Genomic DNA, 21,339 nt, shown 5'->3' with positions numbered 1-21,339 from the left:
TACTGTCAACAAAAACACATTTCTAAGAAATACAGTAATTTTGCTGAATTATTACCTTATTGGTTTCCATTATTACTTTGTTACAGTGAAAATTCCAAGTTAGGCAAATAACATAATGCATTAATTTATTTGGTTTGCAAATAATGCAATAATTACAAGTTATTATACTTCCATGGTACAAGTACCAAGTGAACCCTGCACAGATGCGATGGTGAGGCGTTTTGAAGCACTGTAGCTCCCCCTTGTGGCAAACTATCTGCAAAATTCTCACTATTCTTGAGGTTATCGCTGAAGACGAGTCACACAGTGACTTTGAGTTGGTTGCTGTGCAACAGTATACTCTTCTTTACTAGAGAAATCTGTAAACAATGTGGAAAAAATAGCATTTCTTTTTAACATCAAAATAACCTGGCCAACCTTCAAATACAGCCTCAGATTACAATGAATGGGACAAAAAACACAGATGTTTAAACAGGTTGGATGTTTATAATGAACAAAACTGCCATTTTACAAACGGGTATACAACCAACAGATTTCATAGAGACAGAGTGAGACAGGCTCAGAGGGGGGCAGAGAGTGCAGGAGAGGAGTTGTGCTGCAGCCCTTGGGAGTGTCCGAGCGCTGTGCCACGGTTGGCCCTGCTGTAGGAGAAGGTTGCATATCAGAAGATTCTGCATCACGTGGCAGTATAAGCAATGTTTACGACCAATCCCTGTACATTGTTCCAACCTCTTCCGTGTGTCATACAGTAAACATGTTAGATAATTTGTCTCTAAACAAAACACCTCACATATTCAGAAATTACCTAAAAGCATACACGGCAAGCCTCATGGAGCTATGGCCTAGGAGGCATGTTGACCTAACCAGAGGCTTCACTGTATAACTGCCTGGAGTCAGACGAACCAATGATGGAAATATGTGTAGGTGTGGCTTGAGGGGCTGAGGATTTGGCTTTGCCTTTGTGTATCAGTCACAATTTGACCAAGAGCATCATGAGATAATTCACCAACCTTGCCAAAATAGAGGCAAGGCAAAATAGCATTATTTTTTAAATATTCTTGTGAAATCAGTATTCACAGAATTAGCCAGAGAACAGAAGCAGTTTGACTTTTCAACTTGTTGGCGGCTCACTGTGGCTCACACCAACTAGTAGCAATGATAAGTTTGCACCTGGAGCTAGGGCGTGCAGTAAATTATGTATCTCATGTTGTGACTGGGGAAAATGCAGACATCTTATTTGAAAACTATCACTAAATAAAACCCAAATAAAAACACCTGTAGAGTATAGCCACCATCAGTGGCATCTGAAGGACATCATTCAATCATAGGAGTATAAAGGGCTAAGGAGTGCACATGCATCCACAGGCCTTCCCTGGGAAACTTCAGACCCCACATGGAAATTGCCAGGTTTTGGCTAGTCTCTTTTTAAGGCTACTTTTTTTTCTATTTGGCTAATCCTGCCAGGTATGAACTGGGGATGTATATTCGGCTGCTCCAACGGTAATGCACTTCGTTAACACATTTCTACTGCATTCAAACAAACACAGTGCAAGCTAAAAGGACAATAGTGTAAAGAATGGTTGGTTCAAAGCTGGTTCTGTCAGGTCCAAACCAGAATGGTTTATGTTTTTATGAAGGTGTGGTTTTGTTTTGGTTTTCTTCATCATTTGCAAAAAGTTCTGGTTTAGGGGACTGAATAGGATGAAAAAACTTTCAGTCAAATTAAAACAAAATTCCCATCTGTGTGTTGGTTTTCACTTTCAGGGCAAGGACAGGAAGAACACACGGAGATGGCACTAGAAAAGATTTAAAACAGTAAAGTGAAATCTTGTCCATAAATCCAAAACAAGCTGACACTGACATGTGAAATAAAAGTACTGTGTTCCTCAAAATTCACATAATCCAGAGATGCCCAAGGGAAACAACCAGCACTCTCCAACACAGCAGAATAAAAATAATTGAAGTTTTAACCATTTAAAAGTGTTTTCACTGTCCACTGTTCTGCCAATTTAAAAATAATGACATCATCAAGGAACGTGCTGTACATGAACATGAACAAGAGCACCACCACCAGGACAAAAGTAAGACCATGTTCTGTGTGACCCCACACCCACCTGCCCATAGGGTGACTCGAATGCTACGGATGCAGTCTCGGAGCTACATCAAACTGTGGTGGTGGAGAAGAACTGTTGTTGCTTACAATAAAAGCCACAGAGTAGATGTTCTGAACAGAAATGCTGCATATAAAATATCTGCTGATGTAATCACTGGGACACACCAGGGCCTGGACATGGTCCTGTCCTGATCTCCCAAAATCACCTAAAGCCCAGCACACAGAGTCTCCAAATGAGCTCAGACAATCTTCACCTCACTCCTGAGGTCCTGCTCCTTGTGGTACAGCCCAAACAGAAGCACATGAAGCAGGTGGAAAACAAAAGGAGGGAGAAACTGCAGTGCCTGGAGTGAGCTGTCGGTGTTAGGTAGGCAGTGGGTCATCATCCCCTTTATTGCACTTGCATTTACAGCACAACACGATAGGTGTGGCCAGCAGCAGGAATGGAGAGGCTACCAGGAGCAGGAGGCCGAAGCCTGCAAAGATCCCAACCACCTGCAGAAAGAAAGTTTTATTTAAAGTACAGCCGTATTCCAGATGTTTATCTGTTTGCTAAACTCAAGGGTTACTATTTAGAAAAAAGCAAGTAACAGTAGTAAAAAAAACAAACAGAGGACTTTATCAATGGATCCCAGAAATGAGGATTCACCATGGCAACTGTAAACCAGAGAAGGCTTTCATTAAAGGGACAGGAAGTCATGTGCCTGTGGATCAGTGTGTGGAAAAGTTCTATTGGAGAAAAGAGGACATTAAACTGTGACCAGAAGAGGGCGCCATATACATATTGTCACACATGACAAAGAGGAATCTGTGATTTATTTTGAGGAAACTGGGTAGACCTGGCATTAGGGCTGCAATAAATGTATTTATTGGTTGATAACTATGTACTTTGTGTGTGCCAATCCCAGGTTCTTATTTGTAGCATGTGCTATGCTTTGCAATTCTGTAGAATTATGCACTCAGTCCTCAGGTGTTGAATTTTTTTCTTTTTTTTTTACCATCAAAAGGATCATGCATTTCTTTGATCAATTGTTCCACTTGTCAATCATGCCCATCATAAATCAGGAAGACAGGATATGGGGACATATCTTACAAGTATTGAAAAAGAGTCCAGTTGTGGCTGGCCAGGTGGGGTGAGAAGGGGAGAGAAGGGGGGGTCTGTGTGAGAGTGAAAGAGGTGTGGGTGAAACGGCTTACACATGAGATGATGGCCTTTGGATTAATATCAGACCACTCATTGTCTAGCCCAGGGGTCAGCAACCTGTAACACTCAAAGAGCCATTCGGACCGGTTTCCACGGAAAAGAAAATACTGGGAGCCGCAAATACTTTTTGACATCTAAAATGAAGATAATACTGTATATATTGCTTGTTTGTTTTTACCTTTACGCTTTGTATAAACAACTATAATATTTCCAAAATATCTGCATAAATATTTATTTTACCTGGTTAATGGAACTTCTGCTCCTGAACTTCTTCGCAAATCATGGCTGTATGAAGTCACTTTCATCTTTACGCAGAACGGTAAACGGTAGTCTATGAGGTGTGAGCGGTGTTTATTTTTAAAGTAGTTCATAGTGGAGAAGAGCAGCTCACATAGATATGTGGATTCGAAGATCGGCAGGACTCCAGACGCATATTTCTTCATGTTTATGTAGGTGTCAGGGATGACTGGTTGAAAGTCTCGATGCACTGTGTTTTGACGAGTATACTGGCTTTCGCGAGTGTGAGTGCAATTTTATTTTAATATTTCAAGATCGCAATAATCTCCCAATTTAGAACTACTATTTAAAAAAAAAAAAAAACTAACACAAATAAAATACACTTCAATTAAATTTATATTTTCCTAAGGCACACAGAGCCATAGTAAAAGTTTGAAAGAGCCACATGTGGCTCCGGAGCTGTAGGTCGCCGACACCTGGTCTAGCCTCTCTATAAATACATGCCATCATATTGAGTGGAATGTGTATTAAGTACGCAGGTAACACCAAATCTGTTATTATGGTGGCTCAGTGGCTTTATGGTTAGAACCTTTTTTGTGTGGAGTTTGCAGATTCTACCCATGTCTGGGTAGGTTTCTCCCAGGTGGGGCCAAATGCTGAAAATTCATTACTATGAGGTAAATGTAAGGCCACTGTAGAGAGGTCCTCTGAACCGTTTTTGAAAAAGTAAATATTAGTCCATATCTTTAGAATATGACTCATTCGGAGTGGTGTTGTGTCAGTCCATCATGTGCAGCTGTAAACAGGCTGTGCTCATACAAAGAGTACACAGCTGCTCTGGCTCCATTGTGCAGTAGTGGTGCACTTAATAGTGCAGTAGTGGTGCAGTTAGGGAATTGTGCATGTGCCCTCCTGCTCGTGGCTCACCTGTGTTCTGTGCCAGATGACCGAGGCCCGGGAGTGGCCCAGTTTGTTTCTACAGGGCCCTTTGTCGTAGTGGATCAGGAGGAAATCATCCTGAGAGAGAACACACAAAGTTAGGGCATCAGGACATAGATAGCTGCACTCACCTACTCTCCCGCAATAAACTACAAGCCAGTTCTTTTTATCTTTAGAAATTCTGCTGCTGTTTGACTCCACTGTATTTGTCCTGAAATAGTGCTCTGATTGGAAACTCAAGCAGCTGCTATAAGAATCCGTGCATTAGGTTACAGTTTACCTGGTAAATACTTTTAGCCTAGAACCCATTTCTCAGAATCCCATTCACACAGCACTGGTCACTTCTGATGACAGACACACCACATGCTTGTGTTAACTCTCACTTCAGTAAAAAATTATTTTAATGAATACTTTTATTATAGTGTGTCTTGTGTGAGATGAGGATAAAGACTATAGTTAATGCCCTACACAAGTCCAACTTAACAGAAGAATGAGACTCACGTCGAGGGACTCCAGGCAATACCAGCAGAATGCATGTTTGCAGTTCTTGCACATCATCTGTGCACAGCCTTCATCGCGCTCTATGTACACTTTGCATTTGGGGCAGCGCTTAATGGGTGCATCATCCTCCTCATTCTTGTATAAAGAGCTAGAGAGAGACAAAAAGTCAAAAAGAAATATTTTTGATAAGCACTCATCCCTTCAACTGTATAGTCCTGCATGTAAAAGTTTCACACTTCATTTAAAGTAGATGCTGATAATAATTGATCTTGTTGCATTTTTTCATTTTCAGTTTCACTAACTTAGACTTAAAAAAAAATCCATTGTGCATCAGTAAATTTAGTTTAAGTGATCATTAGTAACCTTGCAAAATTAGATACCATTTATCATTCTGCGATCCGTTTTGTTACAAATGCCCCCTTTAGGACACATCACTGTCTGCTGTACACTCAGGTGAGCTGGCCCTCACTGCAGTCTCGCCGAAATATGCATTGGCTTATGTTTGTCTATAAAACCATGCTAGGGCTCACACCTTCTTATCTAAGTCAGGTGCTCATACAAGAGTCTCCGTCCAGATACAACACTCGGTCCTCACAGCTCATCAAACTGAAAGTTCCTAAGTCTAGGTCTTCTCTTGGCCTCATGTCATTTCGATGCGCCGCTGCTAATAATTGGAATTTGGCTCAAAGTTCACTTAAACTGGACACCTTCATTTCTCTGTCTGCTTTTAAATGTAAACCGAAGGTAATTTTTAAAGACATGTGTAAATGTTTTACTAATGATACGAAAGGAGATTTTTAGTGACAGATGTAAATGTTTGTTTTATATTTTAATGAAATGATATGAGTCTAATTGTGTTAACTCCCCTTCCCTTGGCTGCTCTGGCATGCCCAGGCCATCATTATCAATATATATTTTGAATCCATCAATTGTAAATAAGAATTTGTTCTTAATGTTTTGCCTGGTAAAATAAAGGTAAAATAAATACATAAAATTAGCATATTTTATGTTAGAGGTGGTATGCGTCTCTACCTGTTTTCCCCTGGGAGGAAGGTGGCGATGGGCAGGCTCTCACGGCAGGCCTGTCCTGGGTGCCAGTTGGCCTTACAGGCTGAGCAGAACTCCAGAGTGCAGACAGCACACTGCACGAGCTGGGGCCGAGGAGGAGAGTCTGCCTCCTGCAGCTGGCATACGGCTTGGCACGAGGAGGAGGGGCACCATGTCCGACAGGGGTCCAAGAGCACCTCTAGAACAGCATCAACATGAGCACAAGGCTTGCCTTGCCAGTAACTAACTACACAATGCGTAGAAGCTCCACACCTCAGACCCATCTTTTTTCATTTACAGTTGAAACCAGAAGTTTATATACACTATATAAAAAGACACATGTTTTTTTCTCAGTCTGACATGAAATCAGACTAAATTGTTCCTGTTTTAGGTAAATTAGGATTACATACATTAAGATTACTATGCCTTTAAACAATTTGGGAAAACACAGATGATGATGTCATGTCTTTGGAAGCTTCTGTTTATTGACAACATTTGAGTTAATTTGAGACACACCTATGGATATATTCGAAGGCACACCTGAAACACACTGCTTCTTTGTGTAACATCATAGGAAAGTAAAAAAAAAAAAATCGGCCAAAATATAGAATTGTGGACTTGCACAAGACTGGTCCCTGGGTGTAATTTCTAGACGCCTGAAAGTGCCATGTTCATATGTTCAAATAATTATACACAAGTGTTAACACCATGGGAATATCCAGCCATCATACCACTCAGGAAGGAGACAGGTTCTGTGTCCCAGACATGCATGTGCTTTGGTCCAAAATATCCAGATCAACCCAAGAACAAAAGTAAAAGACCTTGTGAAGACGCTGGCTGAAACTGCTAAGAGTGTGTCATTATCCACCGTGAAACGAGTACTGTACCAACATGGGCTGAAAAGCCACTCTGCCAGGAACTGGCCATTACTCCAAAAGAAACATAAAAAAGACAGGTTACCGTTTGAAAATGCACACAGGAAAAAAGGCCTTAATTTTAGAGACATGTCCTGTGGTCTTCCAAGGAGGAAGCAGAGACTGAGGACTCAGAGATGGACTCATCCATCACCCTGGCTGAAGTCACTGAGGTGGTTGGCACGCTGCTCGGTGGCAAGGCTCCGGGGGTGGATGAGATCCATCCAGAGTATCTTAAATCTCTGCTGCATGATTACGCGGTCTGGGGCCTTTTGCTAAGGGCTGTCTGGTCCCTGTATGATCGGAGCAGGAGATGTGTTCGCATTACCGGCAGTAAGTCAGCCCTGTTCCCAGTGCATGTTGGACTCCACCAGGGCTGCCCTTTGTCACCTGTTCTCTTCATTGTTTTTATGGACAGAATTTTAAGGCGCCGCCAGGGACTGGAGAGGGGCCAGTTTGGGGACCACAGGATCTCATTTCTGCTGTATGCAGATGATGTTGTCCTGATAGCTTCATCGAACCAGGACCTGCAATGTGCATTGAGGCGGTTTGTAGCTGAGTGTGAAGGGGCTGGGATGAGAATCCGCTCCTCAAAATCAGAGGCCATGGTTCTCGACCGGAAAAACGTGTCTTGCCCTCTCCGGGTGGGTAGAGAGTCCCTGCCTCAAGTGGAGGAGTTCAAGTATCTCGGGGTATTATTCACGAGTAAGGGAAGGATGAAGTGTGAGATCGACAGGTGGATTGGTGCAGCGTCTGCAGTGATTCAGTCGCTGTATTGGACTGTTTAAAAAGTGGTCGAAATGAGTTTCCTTCGCAGGGTGGCTGGACGCTCCCTTAGAGATTGGGTGAGGAGCTCAGTCACATGGGAAGAGCTCGGAGTAGAGCCGCTGCTCCTCCACATCTAAAGGAACCAGCTGAGGTGGTTCAGGCATCTATTCCTGATGCCTCCTGGACACCTCCCTGGAGAGGTGTTCTGGGCACATCCCGCTGGGAGGAGGCCCCGGGGAAGACCCAGGACATGCTGGAGGGACTATGTCTTTTGGCTGGCCTGGGAACACCTCGGGATCCTCCCGAAAGAGCTGGTTGAAGTGTGTGTGGAGACGGAAGTCTGGGTCTCACTGCTGAAACTGCTGCCCCTGCGACCCAAATCCGGATAAAGCAGAAGAAAATGGATGGATAAATGTAGGACAGTCTCAACTGATTTCTCTCTAAATGAGTTTGCATTATTCCATTATTATAGTGACTGTCACACCCATGTGAGACGTCTACTGTCATCCACAGCCAACGCAGGAGCTCCATTCACTCCCAATTCACACAGCATGTGCTATGTGCTGTAACAGAGAAATTGAAAAGCCAAAGTTTTGAGAAAAATGTATTCTGCAAAATACCAGACCCTTATCATTCGCCTAAGCCAAACTTCCTGTCTGGCTTGTCTCATTTTCTTCAACTTTATGTAAACCCCCACGCAGCAGCCAGTAAAAATAGACTTCTACCACAGAGCTGAATCCACACAAGCATTGACTGAATAAACACAACTTCAATGGTTTATATTTCTTACAGAGGTCATACAACATAATTTAAAAACTAAAAGGGGTTAGGGTCAGAGGGGAGAAGAGCTCTATCCCATTATCTGATTATTGCTTACCTCTTTCAAACTGAAGCTTCTTGTATCTCTGCATCATTTCTGTGGCCACCATGCACTCAATCTGCAGAAGACCAGGACAACAAAGAATAAGCACGACAGTCAGACCACACAGAGAGAAGGCCCTTCGACCCTATGAAGCTCTGGTAAGTTTAAAGTGAAACCTGCCTCTGCATCACAGGCCCTATATGTCTGCTCTGTCTCGGGGACAGTGCTCCAGGTCTCACAAAATCTCCAAAATAACTTGAAACCACACAAACAGTAATACAAATCAGAGAACAGTACAGTAGTCTATATTCGTGGGGTTTGGTTAAAATGCTAAAATTGACTCCCATGGAAAGCATTTGAAGTTATAAAATGTGAAATATTATTGCCAAAAGCTTGTACAAAGTTTGAAAAAAATAGGTATTTAAAAATACCACAGTAGATTAGATTTATGCTAAAGAAAGCCATAACACTTGTTAGCAGCTAAAGCTACATTTTTAGCACTTATGCTAAATTTCTAGACTCCCCTGAATGTCTCTTCGTTCCCCGTTCACAACTCTTCAGCTTTTTGACCTGCAGTTTGTGGATTGTAATTAATTATTCTTTTTTCCCATTTTAATGTAAAAGGTCTTTTCCTATGTGTATTAAAGTACTTCCTATGCATATTAGAGTCTGTTCAGACCTTATTCCCCCCTGCCCACTTTTGCCGTAAATGCAACTAAACATTATATTTGGGACAAGCCGTTCTTGTTGTGCAAGCTTCACCTCGTTTTCCAGCAGGTGTCCTCGTTTGGGGCAGGCAGAGTCAGGGCAGCTAATAGCAGTCTCAAGACCTTCTTTAATCAGGAGTTCCACGTACTGCTTCAGGCACTGAGGGAAAACAATGTGTAAGAGCAGAATTACAAAGTGTCTGAGCCACTGTATCTTCTGCCACACCATCGCATTCGTTTCACTGATCTCAGAGGATTGGGCAGTCATTGTCGTTGCTATAAAACTGCATTAGTTTTTTACTTTGTTGCTCCTTTGGTGCAGGCCAAGGCTAAACAAACAACATAGTAGCTTTTTAGATTGATTAATACTACTGCTGACTGCGCTGATCACATGGGAGGATGACTTAACCTGCTAACTCGGCTTGGACTTAGACATATCATCTCAAATCACTCACAATCAGCTACTTTTGTTACTATTATATCATTTTCACTTCTAATACGTGATCATTTTTAAAAAAACAAATTTTTGGGGTGAACCTTCTGTGATCCCAGTAACTATTACTGTCCTTTGAGTCATATACTGCATGTTTGACGGAGCAGCTCACCAGTGTACAGAAGACACATTGGCACTGGGAAATGGTGGTCATCTGCTCCAAAGGGAACTCCCCAAGGCACAGCTTACAGGATACCAGGGGGTCTGCGGCCAGCTCCCAGGTGGGCCGATATCGTGCTGTCGTCATCTTCACCACTAGACACCTGCCATGGAGAAGACAGGGGAGCAAAGCATGCAATAGTAAGAATTATCATCCATGACATCCTCATTTCTTAGAAAAGACAGCATGAGTCATGGTACAGCTAATTCTTAATGTTATTAGAAACTCCAGGAGAATGAGGCTGAACATGCTCTGGCTCTGATGCACATTGTGAGAGCGTCCGGTTTGTTGGCTGGGCGTCTCTTTTGGGTTATTTTAGTGTCCCCAGCAGCACTCAGCTGTTTACAGGAAGCCCACTACAGGACCAGCAGTACTAAGAAACAGACCGAAAGAAGACCTTAAGGGAGAGCTGAAGTGGCTTCTTATAGTGGTAAGTTTGTGTGCCATCACATATCTGCACCACTGGCCCTCTGATCACAACATACACAACATTCTAGGTTGACTAAAGACAAGTCTTTTGCATTAATTAATCAACAAAAGCGGTTTAAACTGTCCAGTCACTGCCAAAACTTGTTCTTGAGCAAGACACTTCACCCATTTTGCCTATGGCGTTCATATGTAGATGTTGGGGAAAAAGCTCTAAGTTTAAACAAGCATATATTCCAAGGCACTTAACATACGTATTCCCATCTCCAGCCTGCAGTGACAGCCATAACACTAATTTAAAGAGAGGATCATTTATATGAAGCAAACAAATGGAGCAGATAGAGTGGCTTTGATAGCAGAGGTTATACTGAGGTATAAAAGAGTGGCTTTCTGTAACACAGCTGGAATGAAAGATACAAAACATTATCATCTACAGAGGAGAAATAAGCACAAAGACATCACAAAAGAGAAAATAAACAGCTAACAGATAGAGGTAAGGAACTGTAACTAGCCTCATCTTACAGCACGACAAACATGGAAAACTAAATGTCTTTTTGTGATTCACTGAGATCAGCCTTATGAGAGTATAATTCAGGTACGATTTAGATTTTGTTTATCAAGATACTTCTATTTATATTGAGATGGCGCCAGTTGTTCACATAGCAGAGCCCTGGACCTAGAGCTGTAAACAGAGCATGGAAACGCAACTTGGTTGAACGAAGCCACAATGCTGGTTCTCCTGACTGCATGGGGGTACATCCAGTGGTTGCTTTGGACCCCTAAAAGGGGGCGGTACAAATCACTTTATACAGTGGAAACGCTCAGGGTCCGCACCGTACGGCCCAATACCGGCTCTACAGACAGGCAGCAGTTAGCTTACAATGACACTTCGTATGTAGCCTTTGCGCTAGGAAGAAACATTAGGAAACAAATAGATAACATTAATAGGAACTGATAAACGAAAACTTACTTGGTCAACGATGCACAAAAGGACTACTGACAGTTCAGAGAGCAGCTACAATTGGCACTCTCAGTATTGTTTAGTGATGACCATGGTGACTGGAATTTTGAATGAAAACACATAAACACATAAATAACTAATTACACTGGCCTTTTGTACAGTAGTTGTAGACAAAGTGACGCAGGGGAGTATGTAACCAGCCCCATAACATGCTTCCATCTTTAGACACATTATTGCCAGCTCTATTCTGCCATTTCCTTCCTCCTTGAAATTCCTCAGTAAAACTAATAAGAAGGAAGTTTGAGAACAAATGTTTTACCAAAAGAAAAAGCCCTGGAAGGGCACAGGAACAGTTCAGCCATCATACACAGTCTGTTATGTTGTTATGCAATGCCGAGGAGAGGGGGGGGCTACACACAGTGGAACATTTACAGCGCAGCAGTCCTCCCACATCAACACAAGACACAAAAATAACAGCCCAAACAAACGCTGCAGAGTTTGCACCAGGCTCAGTTCATGATCTAAAGGTCACTATAAAACACTCCCTCACAAAGGCTGGATCAGCCAAAATACCATGTAGATTAAAAATAACACAACAGAATGTCTGGCTATGCAGAGTAATATTTCTGCCCTTCAGTGTAATTAATACCACTACATTAATTACACAATACATTTTGTGTGAGACTTTACCTTCATATTTAAGCAACATTTGACAATTCAATATTGTACTAATTTTCTGTGAAATTGAAAATGCTTTAGCAAAAATCCTGTCATGACTTAATACTACATAATAATAATAATAATAATAATAATAATAATAATAATTCATTAATCTTATATAGCGCTTTTCCAGACACTCAAAGTCAGTTTACAATTTTGTGCATTATTCATTCACTCAACACTCGGCGGTGGTAACTCTGCCAATCTGTGTACACTTAAGACATTTTAGAGCCAGTTCTTCTGTGGAAAACAGGAGTGTGTATGAAGTACTAGGAAATGTCAGAGCCCATAGTAAAAGAAAAGTGACAGGGCTGAGCAGGTTCAAAAGCAGAAATGGATCAACAAAAGGAGTAAGTGAGTCAGAGCAGCTGTACAAGGACATGAGTGAGTGACACGGGTATGAGCTTGTCAATTCACTTTCTTTGTGCATAAACTACTTAAAACTACAATACAAAGTTCATTAGATTTTTTTTTTTTTTTTTTTTACCAGTAGATGGCAGATACCTGTTCTCTCCTCACCTGGCCTTTGTTTGGGCTCTGTGCTCAGGCTCTGTGCTCCCTGGTCTTCTGTCAGGCTAAAGTTTATCAGACTGCAGACACGTCGATATCGTCTAGTGGTGACATGTGAGAATACAACAAGAGCGGGCTGGACAGTCTAATTACACATGGTAAATTTTAAAGTTAAAGACAAAAAAACACATTTTCCTGTTAATAACCATATTTTTATAGTCCTTTCACTACACTACAATGTTAGAGATACAAACCCAACGTTAAAATATAAATGTGATTATAGGCCACACACTGGGCATCATGGGATTCTGCGTCTCAGGACCATCAAGAAAATGTGTCACCCAAACAAACACAGATAATGTTTGTCTTCCTCACACGGGGCTACTGTCTGTCTTCCTCCTCACACAGGGCTACTGTCTGACCCGTGACAACCTCACCCCTGCTGGCCCTGAGCGCGCTAGTTGCAACTGGAGTTGGCCTACTGCTGCTGCGCCTGGAAATACTAACAGCGCCTCAGATTTCTCTGAGTGAGGAGACTTTTGAGACGATGCACTGTACTAAGACAAGACCTGTAAAGCTCAGAGCTGCAGCAGACACCGGTTTGTGCCAAAGATTGTTTGTACAAAAACGAGCTCCTACCTGGCTCAGCTCCGTGATGGTTGTCGCTGGAACCGAGGCGGAGGATGAGCTCCTGAAGTGGATTAAAGGGCGTGCGGCCAGGCGACAGAGAGATGGCGGAGCTGGGGGTCTCACTGACAGGGACTGGTGTTCATGTTTGATCCAAGTACCTCAAAGCACGGTGCAGGGGTTGAATGGCCTGCTGTTGTCGCGTCCAGCGCCATGGAAAAGCATGAAGCCCGTAGTAGAGAGATAAACAGAGCGTAGGGAAGCGCCACAGGCTGCTGCGACACTCGCTTCTTCAGCCTGACAGCACCGCTCCGCTCGGGCTAAGGACACACAAATACCAGGTACGCCGTGTCCTTTTTATTTTGCTACATCATTCCCACACAGGCATGCGGTGGTGTGAACGCAGACAGCTCCGTGGGCGTCGTGTTTATTAGATCTGCGTTAGTGCTGCCGTGCAGAGGAGATCAGCTGCTTCTCTTTGGAGAGACGCCATCTTTCTACTGTCCTACACTGCCGCCCAGCGGACACAGTGCGCACTTCAGCAGCGCAGCGCCCTCTGCTGTCCACCCACATGTAAATTTTAGTTACCACTAGACGTACCACTAGAGGGCGGTAAAATGCCACAAATGTTCTATCTTGAGACTGGACCTAGAGTGAGATTGTTCTATAAGGCAAGTTCTGGGACTCACCTTTGGGTCCCCAGACATTCGCACGGGCAATCATCATTATGTATAGATTATGACAGTATGTTGTGTTTTGCGTATCATATTGAATTGTGCACTACCTTGTAATTCCCACCTAGTGATTCGTTTTGTCATCCTGAATGCTGACACTTAATCGGTGAATGCAGCACTTTGCATTACTCCTATTGAAATGCTTTGAAATCCAAATCCACTTTTTTCACTCTAAATATAGTTTCCTAAGCGCTGCATAGTAGTTAATATGTAATATATTTACATAAGCAAAGCACTTTCAGATTTCCTTGAAATGTAAATGTATTATTATTATTATTATTATTATTATTATTATTATTATTATTATTATTATTATTGTTATTATTATTGTTGTTGTTGTTGTTGTTGTTGTTGTTGTTGCTCTAAGGTTGTTTTCACACGTTAGTGGCTCTGTGGAGCGACCCCAGTCCACACTAGATTTAGTTCTGCGCTCACTTCCCTGGTGCTATACGCGGGGGTCTTTTCTTTCACTTGTGGCTAAATATACAGGGAGGACTATCGTGGTGGCTGGTGACAACAGAAAACGACACAGACAGACCCGGGCTCATCTGCGCAGACAGGCTCACCTGCGCAGATAGACCCAGGCTCACCTGCGCAGACAGGCTCACCTGCGCAGACAGGCTCACCTGCGCAGATAGACCCAGGCTCACCTGCGCAGACAGGCTCACCTGCGCAGACAGGCTCACCTGCGCAGATAGACCCAGGCTCACCTGCGCAGACAGGCTCACCTGCGCAGATAGACCCAGGCCTGGGGTCGGCCGTGTTCACACCACACGCGCTTGGCTCCAGAGTGCAAGTGGAGGCGCTCCGAGACCTCCTGTTTCAAGCGCTCTCGAACCGGCTATTTAGTCTGGTCCAGAGTGCGAATGTCACGTTCACTCGGCCCAAGCACACCGCTCTTGGAGAGAATGCTCTTTTATGTTGACCTAACTATTGGCAGTGTGAAAACGACCTCAAAACGACCTATGTCGCTTTACACTTTTGTGCAATCTTAACCTCCCAGGACCCGAACTCTTGCATAGCATGCTTTATTCATTTCTCTTTGTTATTTGGGCTGATTGGGACCTGATGAGTGTAAAAACAAATAATTGTCTTTTTACATTATGAGCAAAATGATGTCCACATATGAGGACATTCGTTCTACGCTTTAATCATTTTGATAAAGTCACATTTGCATAATGATTTGCAAAAGCTGTTTAGTAAGTGCCTGAAAACAGCAAGACTTTTCCTGAGTGTAAAAACAAAATGAGAAACAACAACTGTGCCTCTTGGAACAATGTGGCTAATTTGAAGTGCTGCTAACAGCTGCAGGAAGACATATGCCTTTAACAAAGTCCACCTTGAATCTAAACTGTAATGTGTTATATTCTTCTGTCACCACTAAGTGGCAGTTTAATGACTTCATATGTGGACACCAGGACCTTCTAGAGCAGGGGTGTCAAACTCAAATTCACAGAGGGCCAAAATTAAAAACTGTGACTAAGTTGCAGACTAAATATTTATTGAAACATTTCAACAACAGGGCGACAGGTAACAGTTGCTAATGAGTGTCAATAGAAGTGGTGGGTGTTGGCGCCAACACATTTGCAAAGCATTCTGGGATTCATAGTATTAGAGGGGCAAGCGTTGTATGGCAGGCCAGCTCTAATATTTGATATGATCTCTATGGCCAAATATATTTATATTGAGAGCCAAATTTGGCCCACGGGCCTGAGTCTGACATGTCTGTTCTAGAGAAAAAAAATGTATGGTGGCCTAGACAACCCAAAATGTGTTGTCCATATATGCAGACTCCAAGTCCTATTAGGTTAATTTACTCCACACTTGGTGGCGGTACTGCACTCTAGTAGCTACAGCTGACCTTTGGTAAACTCTTGGAAACCAGGCTGCCAATCTGTGCCATCGGCTCCTCCGCCCACTACCAACGCTCACGCAAACCCCACTAGGCAAGGTGGCTGAAGTGTCTTGCCTACGGTTATACCAGTTTGGCACTGGCGCCCCACTGTGGTACCTGATATTCCCAGCAGTCTCCCATCCAGACCAGACCCAGCCCTGGTTAGCTTCTGACATTTGGCAACATCAGGCTTTGACAAGGAGGTTTGGCCACTGTGTAAATAAGTGGTTCTCTCTTAAGATTTACCAGTCTATATAATAAATTTTAAAAAGGTTAATTAAGTTAAAAGGGTTAATTAAGGTTAAAAGTAAAAATAAGAACAAAGAGGTACCATAAGTAAATATAAAATAATAAACACAATAAAAAAGTAAAAGAAAAAAAAGTTAAAACAATCAGGATAAAAACAGTAAAAGTCTAAATAATCTTGCAATACACACAAGTTGGGTGTTGTGAATTTACTCCACCCACTGGGGCATCAGAAGTGTTCCTAGTCTAACCTAGTCCAAAGCTCTTTGTTAGTCTGATAGTTAGATTGCCTAGTTAGTTAGTTTTCCTACAACATAATGAAGAGCTTGACCCATGAGACCCTTTGTCCAACTGCCCACTATCAGCTCCTCCACACAGCCTGAGCTGTGTGGGCCTTTCTCACTCGTCGGAGCTGCACCTGTCAAGGGGAAATTGATGGATGCTGTTGTGATTGTCTCCACAGTCCCAAGGTGCCTTTCTTCTAGCTTCTAGCTTCCTCTGGACTTCTCCTGCTCTGCACTTGATTAGGAGAAATCAATGGGAAGGGTCAGGGCTTGTGCCAGGCCATAGCAAAACGCATTGAAGCCTGCATCCGATGGACTTCACACATGTTTACTGCAACATAAAAAGAAAAAAATAATCACACTTTGGATTTTTTCTATCATCTTAAAGATGACATATTATGCCTTTTTGAGTATTTACTGTGTAGGTTATGATTTAACATTTTGTTCATTATAAACTGCAATAGTGATCTCAAACTGCTTAAAGAGAATAGGTCCACTGGCTTCCTGTAAAAGAATATACAACTGATAGGCCCTGTCTCTCTGCCTCTGGTGGCATTTTACCATAGTGAGCATAGAATTTTCATGTATGTTTTTTTTTTTATGACTATGTGACATTTTCGAACCCTACATGTACAAAATTGAGTCTTTTACAATAATAGTAACTAAGTACAGATCAGTGGGCGGGGATAGTAGGTAGGTGAAAACAGGATTTTTTTTGAGCACTCAAGCCTCAAATCCAGGACCATGGCAAATTACTGAAACATGCACTCACTCTAGAGGCGAACCAATAGGAGGAGAGGGTATGAAAAAGTGTCTCTGTACCAACATAGCATTGTCACAGGGATGAAATCACCATTCAATTTGTATCACTGTAACAGCCAGCCCAAGTTTTACAAACTACCTTGCAGAAACAAAAGTGCTATTTAGATAAATTTTGGACAATCTCCACTAATCTGCAGACAGGAGACTGCAGTATTGACCCAAAAAATATTCAAAAATAAATAAATCATTTACATTGAAACAGGCCCAAGACATGGTGAGATTCCAGGACATTAATCTTGAGACAGTAATCCATCTCGCAGTGCAAATGAAACACGCTCACTGGAGATTCTTGTTCAATAAAGTGGTCTGATTTGGCAGAGAAAACACAAACCAATCAATCAGAGTGAATGACCCTGTTGTCCACACACGTAGCATGGCAGACAATTACTGTGTTAACCGCTGCACTGGTCAGACATCTTCCACAAGGCCTCATTCACCTGCTTTAATTAATACGTTTGTGGTAATGAGAAAACACAAGGTGACTACCCTGTTAGATGGGAGCAGAGGAGGGGGATTAAAAGATATCTGCCACGGTTTGGCTCACAGAGCACCAGGAAGGAGATCTGAGCCCAATTGAAATGATTGTATCAGATAGAAATCAATAGCAATCCATGGCTTCCTCAGTGCTGCCTGGCTCCAGATGAGAGCCTCATGCAGGCAATCTGTGAGCCATCAGAGAGAGCAGATCGATACATGCTCCAACGCCACGCTTAAGTTTCAGCTACGCAGCAAAAGTCTGAAAACCAGAGCAAGAGGAGCCAGCCAAACATATAGTCACCACAGTGTGTGTAAGTCTGTCCACTGTGCACAAGTACAGGGCCCAAGCCTGGGCCTGACCATTCTTCTGCTGTGCCCAATTTCAAATGACTCTTTTTCCCTCTGTCTTGTCCTTGCTATTGTTCTCTGTTTCCTGTCATTTCTTTTAGAATTACTGGTTGGGAATGTTTTAAAGATTTCTTGTCTGAGCCCAAACTAAACCCAGGTCCTGGAGATTAAAAGCATCTTCCAGAATTTCACCTAAGTGTTTTCTAACATTTACTTGTAGCTTTGTTGCTTTATCATGTTGTGGGATTTAAATTGATTTTTGTGAGCACATGCAAGAAACACCTTCCAGCAAACCCTCTCAAACTATCCAACTCTGGACTCTGCGTCTTTGAGCTGGGAACCTGCTGTTCTACAAAACCAATTGACCTATCAAACTGCATGTACACCCATGATTCCTATGAGGTTGTACTGTATAATCACAGTACAAGTGGATAATGCAGCTCTGATTAAGCTTAGGGAGGCAATGAACTGCACTGAACAATAAGCAGCTGGAAAAGAATAATCACTGGTAGAACTACTTAATGTGAACAGTGTGAACGGGACCAGAGTTCGACAAGACCATTCTTATTCTACTGTATATGTGATCTTTAATGATACATATGAGCTCTCTGAATCCACTCTATGAATGACATGTGGTCTGTGGTCAGGAGAAACCCGAAAATAGCTCATCTCTGTCAGTCTGGACTAGAGCTGTGCTTATGTTTAGAAGCGACTTTCTTAGAAAAATGAGCCTGATCCTGCACAGACATATATTGATTTGTATGAGACTATAGCTGGTGTGTGGTGGCTGGTGCAGCACAGCACTGAGCAGATGTCTAATAGTGTTTAGAGGCACTCCTTTATCACGTCAGGACAGAGCTGACAGTTCAATGCTGCAGGGCAATTCAAACGAGAGCCTGCCTGATTAGAATATCATCATCATGGATAGTAGTAATGTCTGGCTTCATATAATTATAATTAATTATGCAAAATCAGTGCAGCTGCCACTGGCTACAGTTAACTGACTTTCTGTCAACATCTCACACTTGGAAAAAAGCTCTTTATCAGCTTGCTTGTCACCCATTGAGAGGGCAAGGCACCCTCTGAGCACAGGTGGCACTGAGCCTCCGCTCTAACACTGCTCCAGCCAGACTGACCCAGTGCCAACCTGTCAGGGCTGGAGCCAGAGCCAGGCCCTGTCTGCCTTCTCTCTGGGGCACCTGATCATGCCCATTGTATAAAATGATTTTTCTGTATTTGTATTTTGTGCATCTAGTCACTGCATATGTGTATGCATGTGTACAGTATGCATGCATGTACTGTATCGTACAGATACTTGACTACTACCCCTCAGACTGCCACACTCTTGTGGTGGTTATGTCCTGCCAGATAACCACATTAGATAGAAGTCCAAAACTATTGGCCAGTATTTAATGAAGTGTGGCACAAAGCATGTACAGTTCATGTCACCAGTGACCTTATTTAAAGAGAGAGCTAGAGCTCGCAAATGACATTCAAGCTGGTAAAAGCATTCGCATAGTAATCAGCTGTAGCTTGTATGAGCTAAGTTCATATGGGAAAAAGCAACATTTAAAGCAAAGGTTATAGAGATGTTTAAAACAGAACATTACTGAAATCAGCAGCTCACTGCACAGAGGTCTGCATATGTGCAGAAGAGCACAGCCACACCAGACCACACAACTGTAACTGTCACTAAAGCTTTCGGAAGTGGCAGCTTGAATGTCATTTTAGTTCTCATTCATAATGAAGCAGCTCTCATAGAGGACATTGTGGGCAGCCTCTCCTCTGACCCAGGTAAGGTAACAGGAAGTGCATCTCTGTGAGAGCAGTTCATAGAGGTTAAAGGTCATGCCAATTTATCTAAGTTTAGATACAATGTGCACAAGAGTAAAAGTGGGAATAGTGAAAAAGGGCCTTATCTTTGTAATTGTACTGCATTTTTTTGCTTTGTAAATTGTAACTATGTAGTTACCACTCTTTAAAGTTCATTTGTGGCAGTCCAGTTGAGGACTCAACTGTGATGGAAAACCTGATTGCTAGTTGCACACAGGTACATTATTATTTACTGAACAGTTTATATCAACTTCCATGATGCCTCCTGTAGTGTGCAAATGTGGCCCCCGTCCTTGTACCTGGGTCTGGCATACAACTCTTTCCTCGCTTCCTTCCGGCGTTTGATTTCATCTAAATAATGCAGCCACAGGAGCCATTGGGGGGGATCCATTATGGAGCGACTGATATAGAATGCTACATGCAGGGGCAGACACTCAGCACTTACACAGGGCATGTGGTGCATGGTGGATGTGGGGATTGTGTGGTCTCCCTCCTAAGTGCTTAACCCTTTGCTCCATGTGAAAACAACACATCGTCTTTGCAACAAGCAGATAGAATATTATTTACAACTCTCCCTGTCCGCAGTGGTCCATGCCCCACACCGGACCAGGGGGGTGCTGGCATATTTGATGCCTTTATCTTAAGGCCTATGCAGAATGTAGTGAGTGCATGAGGTTGTCAAAGCTTATGTCACTGATGCATTAGAAAAAGTAGCCTTGAAAATCCTTGTGAATGGGATGCTAAACATTGGGATTGTGTCATACTTATGATTTGGTAGTGACCCAGTGCTTGATGGGGTTCACTTCTGTTTTCACTTACTGTTTTGGCAAATATACTGTATCTCTACATGTCTATATGAATCTTCTGCATGCTTGCAACATCAGTGCCGTATTTTTTCAATCACATTCGATTTATGATGTTTGATCCTTATATTATGCTGGCAGTAAACCGAAAACACACACCCAAACACACACTAAATTCAGAAATTCACACTTACATAAGAGCACATGGACCCAATTAAACAGGATAATGGAAATGGACAATGCTTGTGTCCATGTTATAGCAACAGTGCTAATAACACATTTTTCAGCACTCTAAAACCCATGGACACGATACCTTACCCACCTTGACTGTGTGTTTGATGGAGGTCGAAGGTGCAGATTGATCTCCCCAATGAATTAGGCAGCATATTTGATTAAAATAGAGTAATGTTCATACAAGTCTTGTCACCTAAATCTGCAATGTATTGTTACCTTTTAAAATTCAAATGTATTTAATCTGCTGCTTCTGAGCTGTGCTGTGATTGGTTAGACATTACATCAGGGTGATGTAATACTCCCAGGACCGGCTAGTGTGTCAGCGAGGCAGAAAAGGCTTATAGAGCTGAAGAAGTCGCCTGTGGCCAGTGAGTGTGCACAGTGTAATCCCCAAACACAGGAGCACAACTGTTTCTCTAGCATCTATGGCTGCAGATAAGCCCCATTTATGTGTCCACTCACGTGGCTGTGTAGA

The 21,339-nt window shown here is 42.6% G+C and overlaps 1 protein-coding gene across 1 annotated transcript; it reads right to left on the bottom strand.

Moving 5' to 3' along the window:
- Positions 1–466: 466 nt before the first annotated feature.
- rnf144aa (ring finger protein 144aa) lies at positions 467–13,731 on the bottom strand. Its single transcript, XM_033988402.2, has 8 exons — positions 13,202–13,731; positions 9,898–10,048; positions 9,348–9,452; positions 8,601–8,661; positions 6,027–6,240; positions 4,995–5,142; positions 4,482–4,571; positions 467–2,608 (listed from the first exon to the last, which is right to left on the bottom strand). The coding sequence occupies exons 2-8, from the start codon at positions 10,030–10,032 to the stop codon at positions 2,477–2,479; spliced, it is 885 nt and encodes a 294-aa protein (XP_033844293.1). The 5' UTR covers positions 10,033–10,048; positions 13,202–13,731; the 3' UTR covers positions 467–2,476.
- Between the last annotated feature and the right edge of the window lie 7,608 nt (positions 13,732–21,339).

This window comes from Periophthalmus magnuspinnatus, chromosome 22, assembly GCF_009829125.3.
Source record: "Periophthalmus magnuspinnatus isolate fPerMag1 chromosome 22, fPerMag1.2.pri, whole genome shotgun sequence".
Lineage (NCBI taxonomy): Eukaryota > Metazoa > Chordata > Actinopteri > Gobiiformes > Gobiidae > Periophthalmus > Periophthalmus magnuspinnatus.
This window is presented reverse-complemented; position numbering and strand designations above follow the sequence as displayed.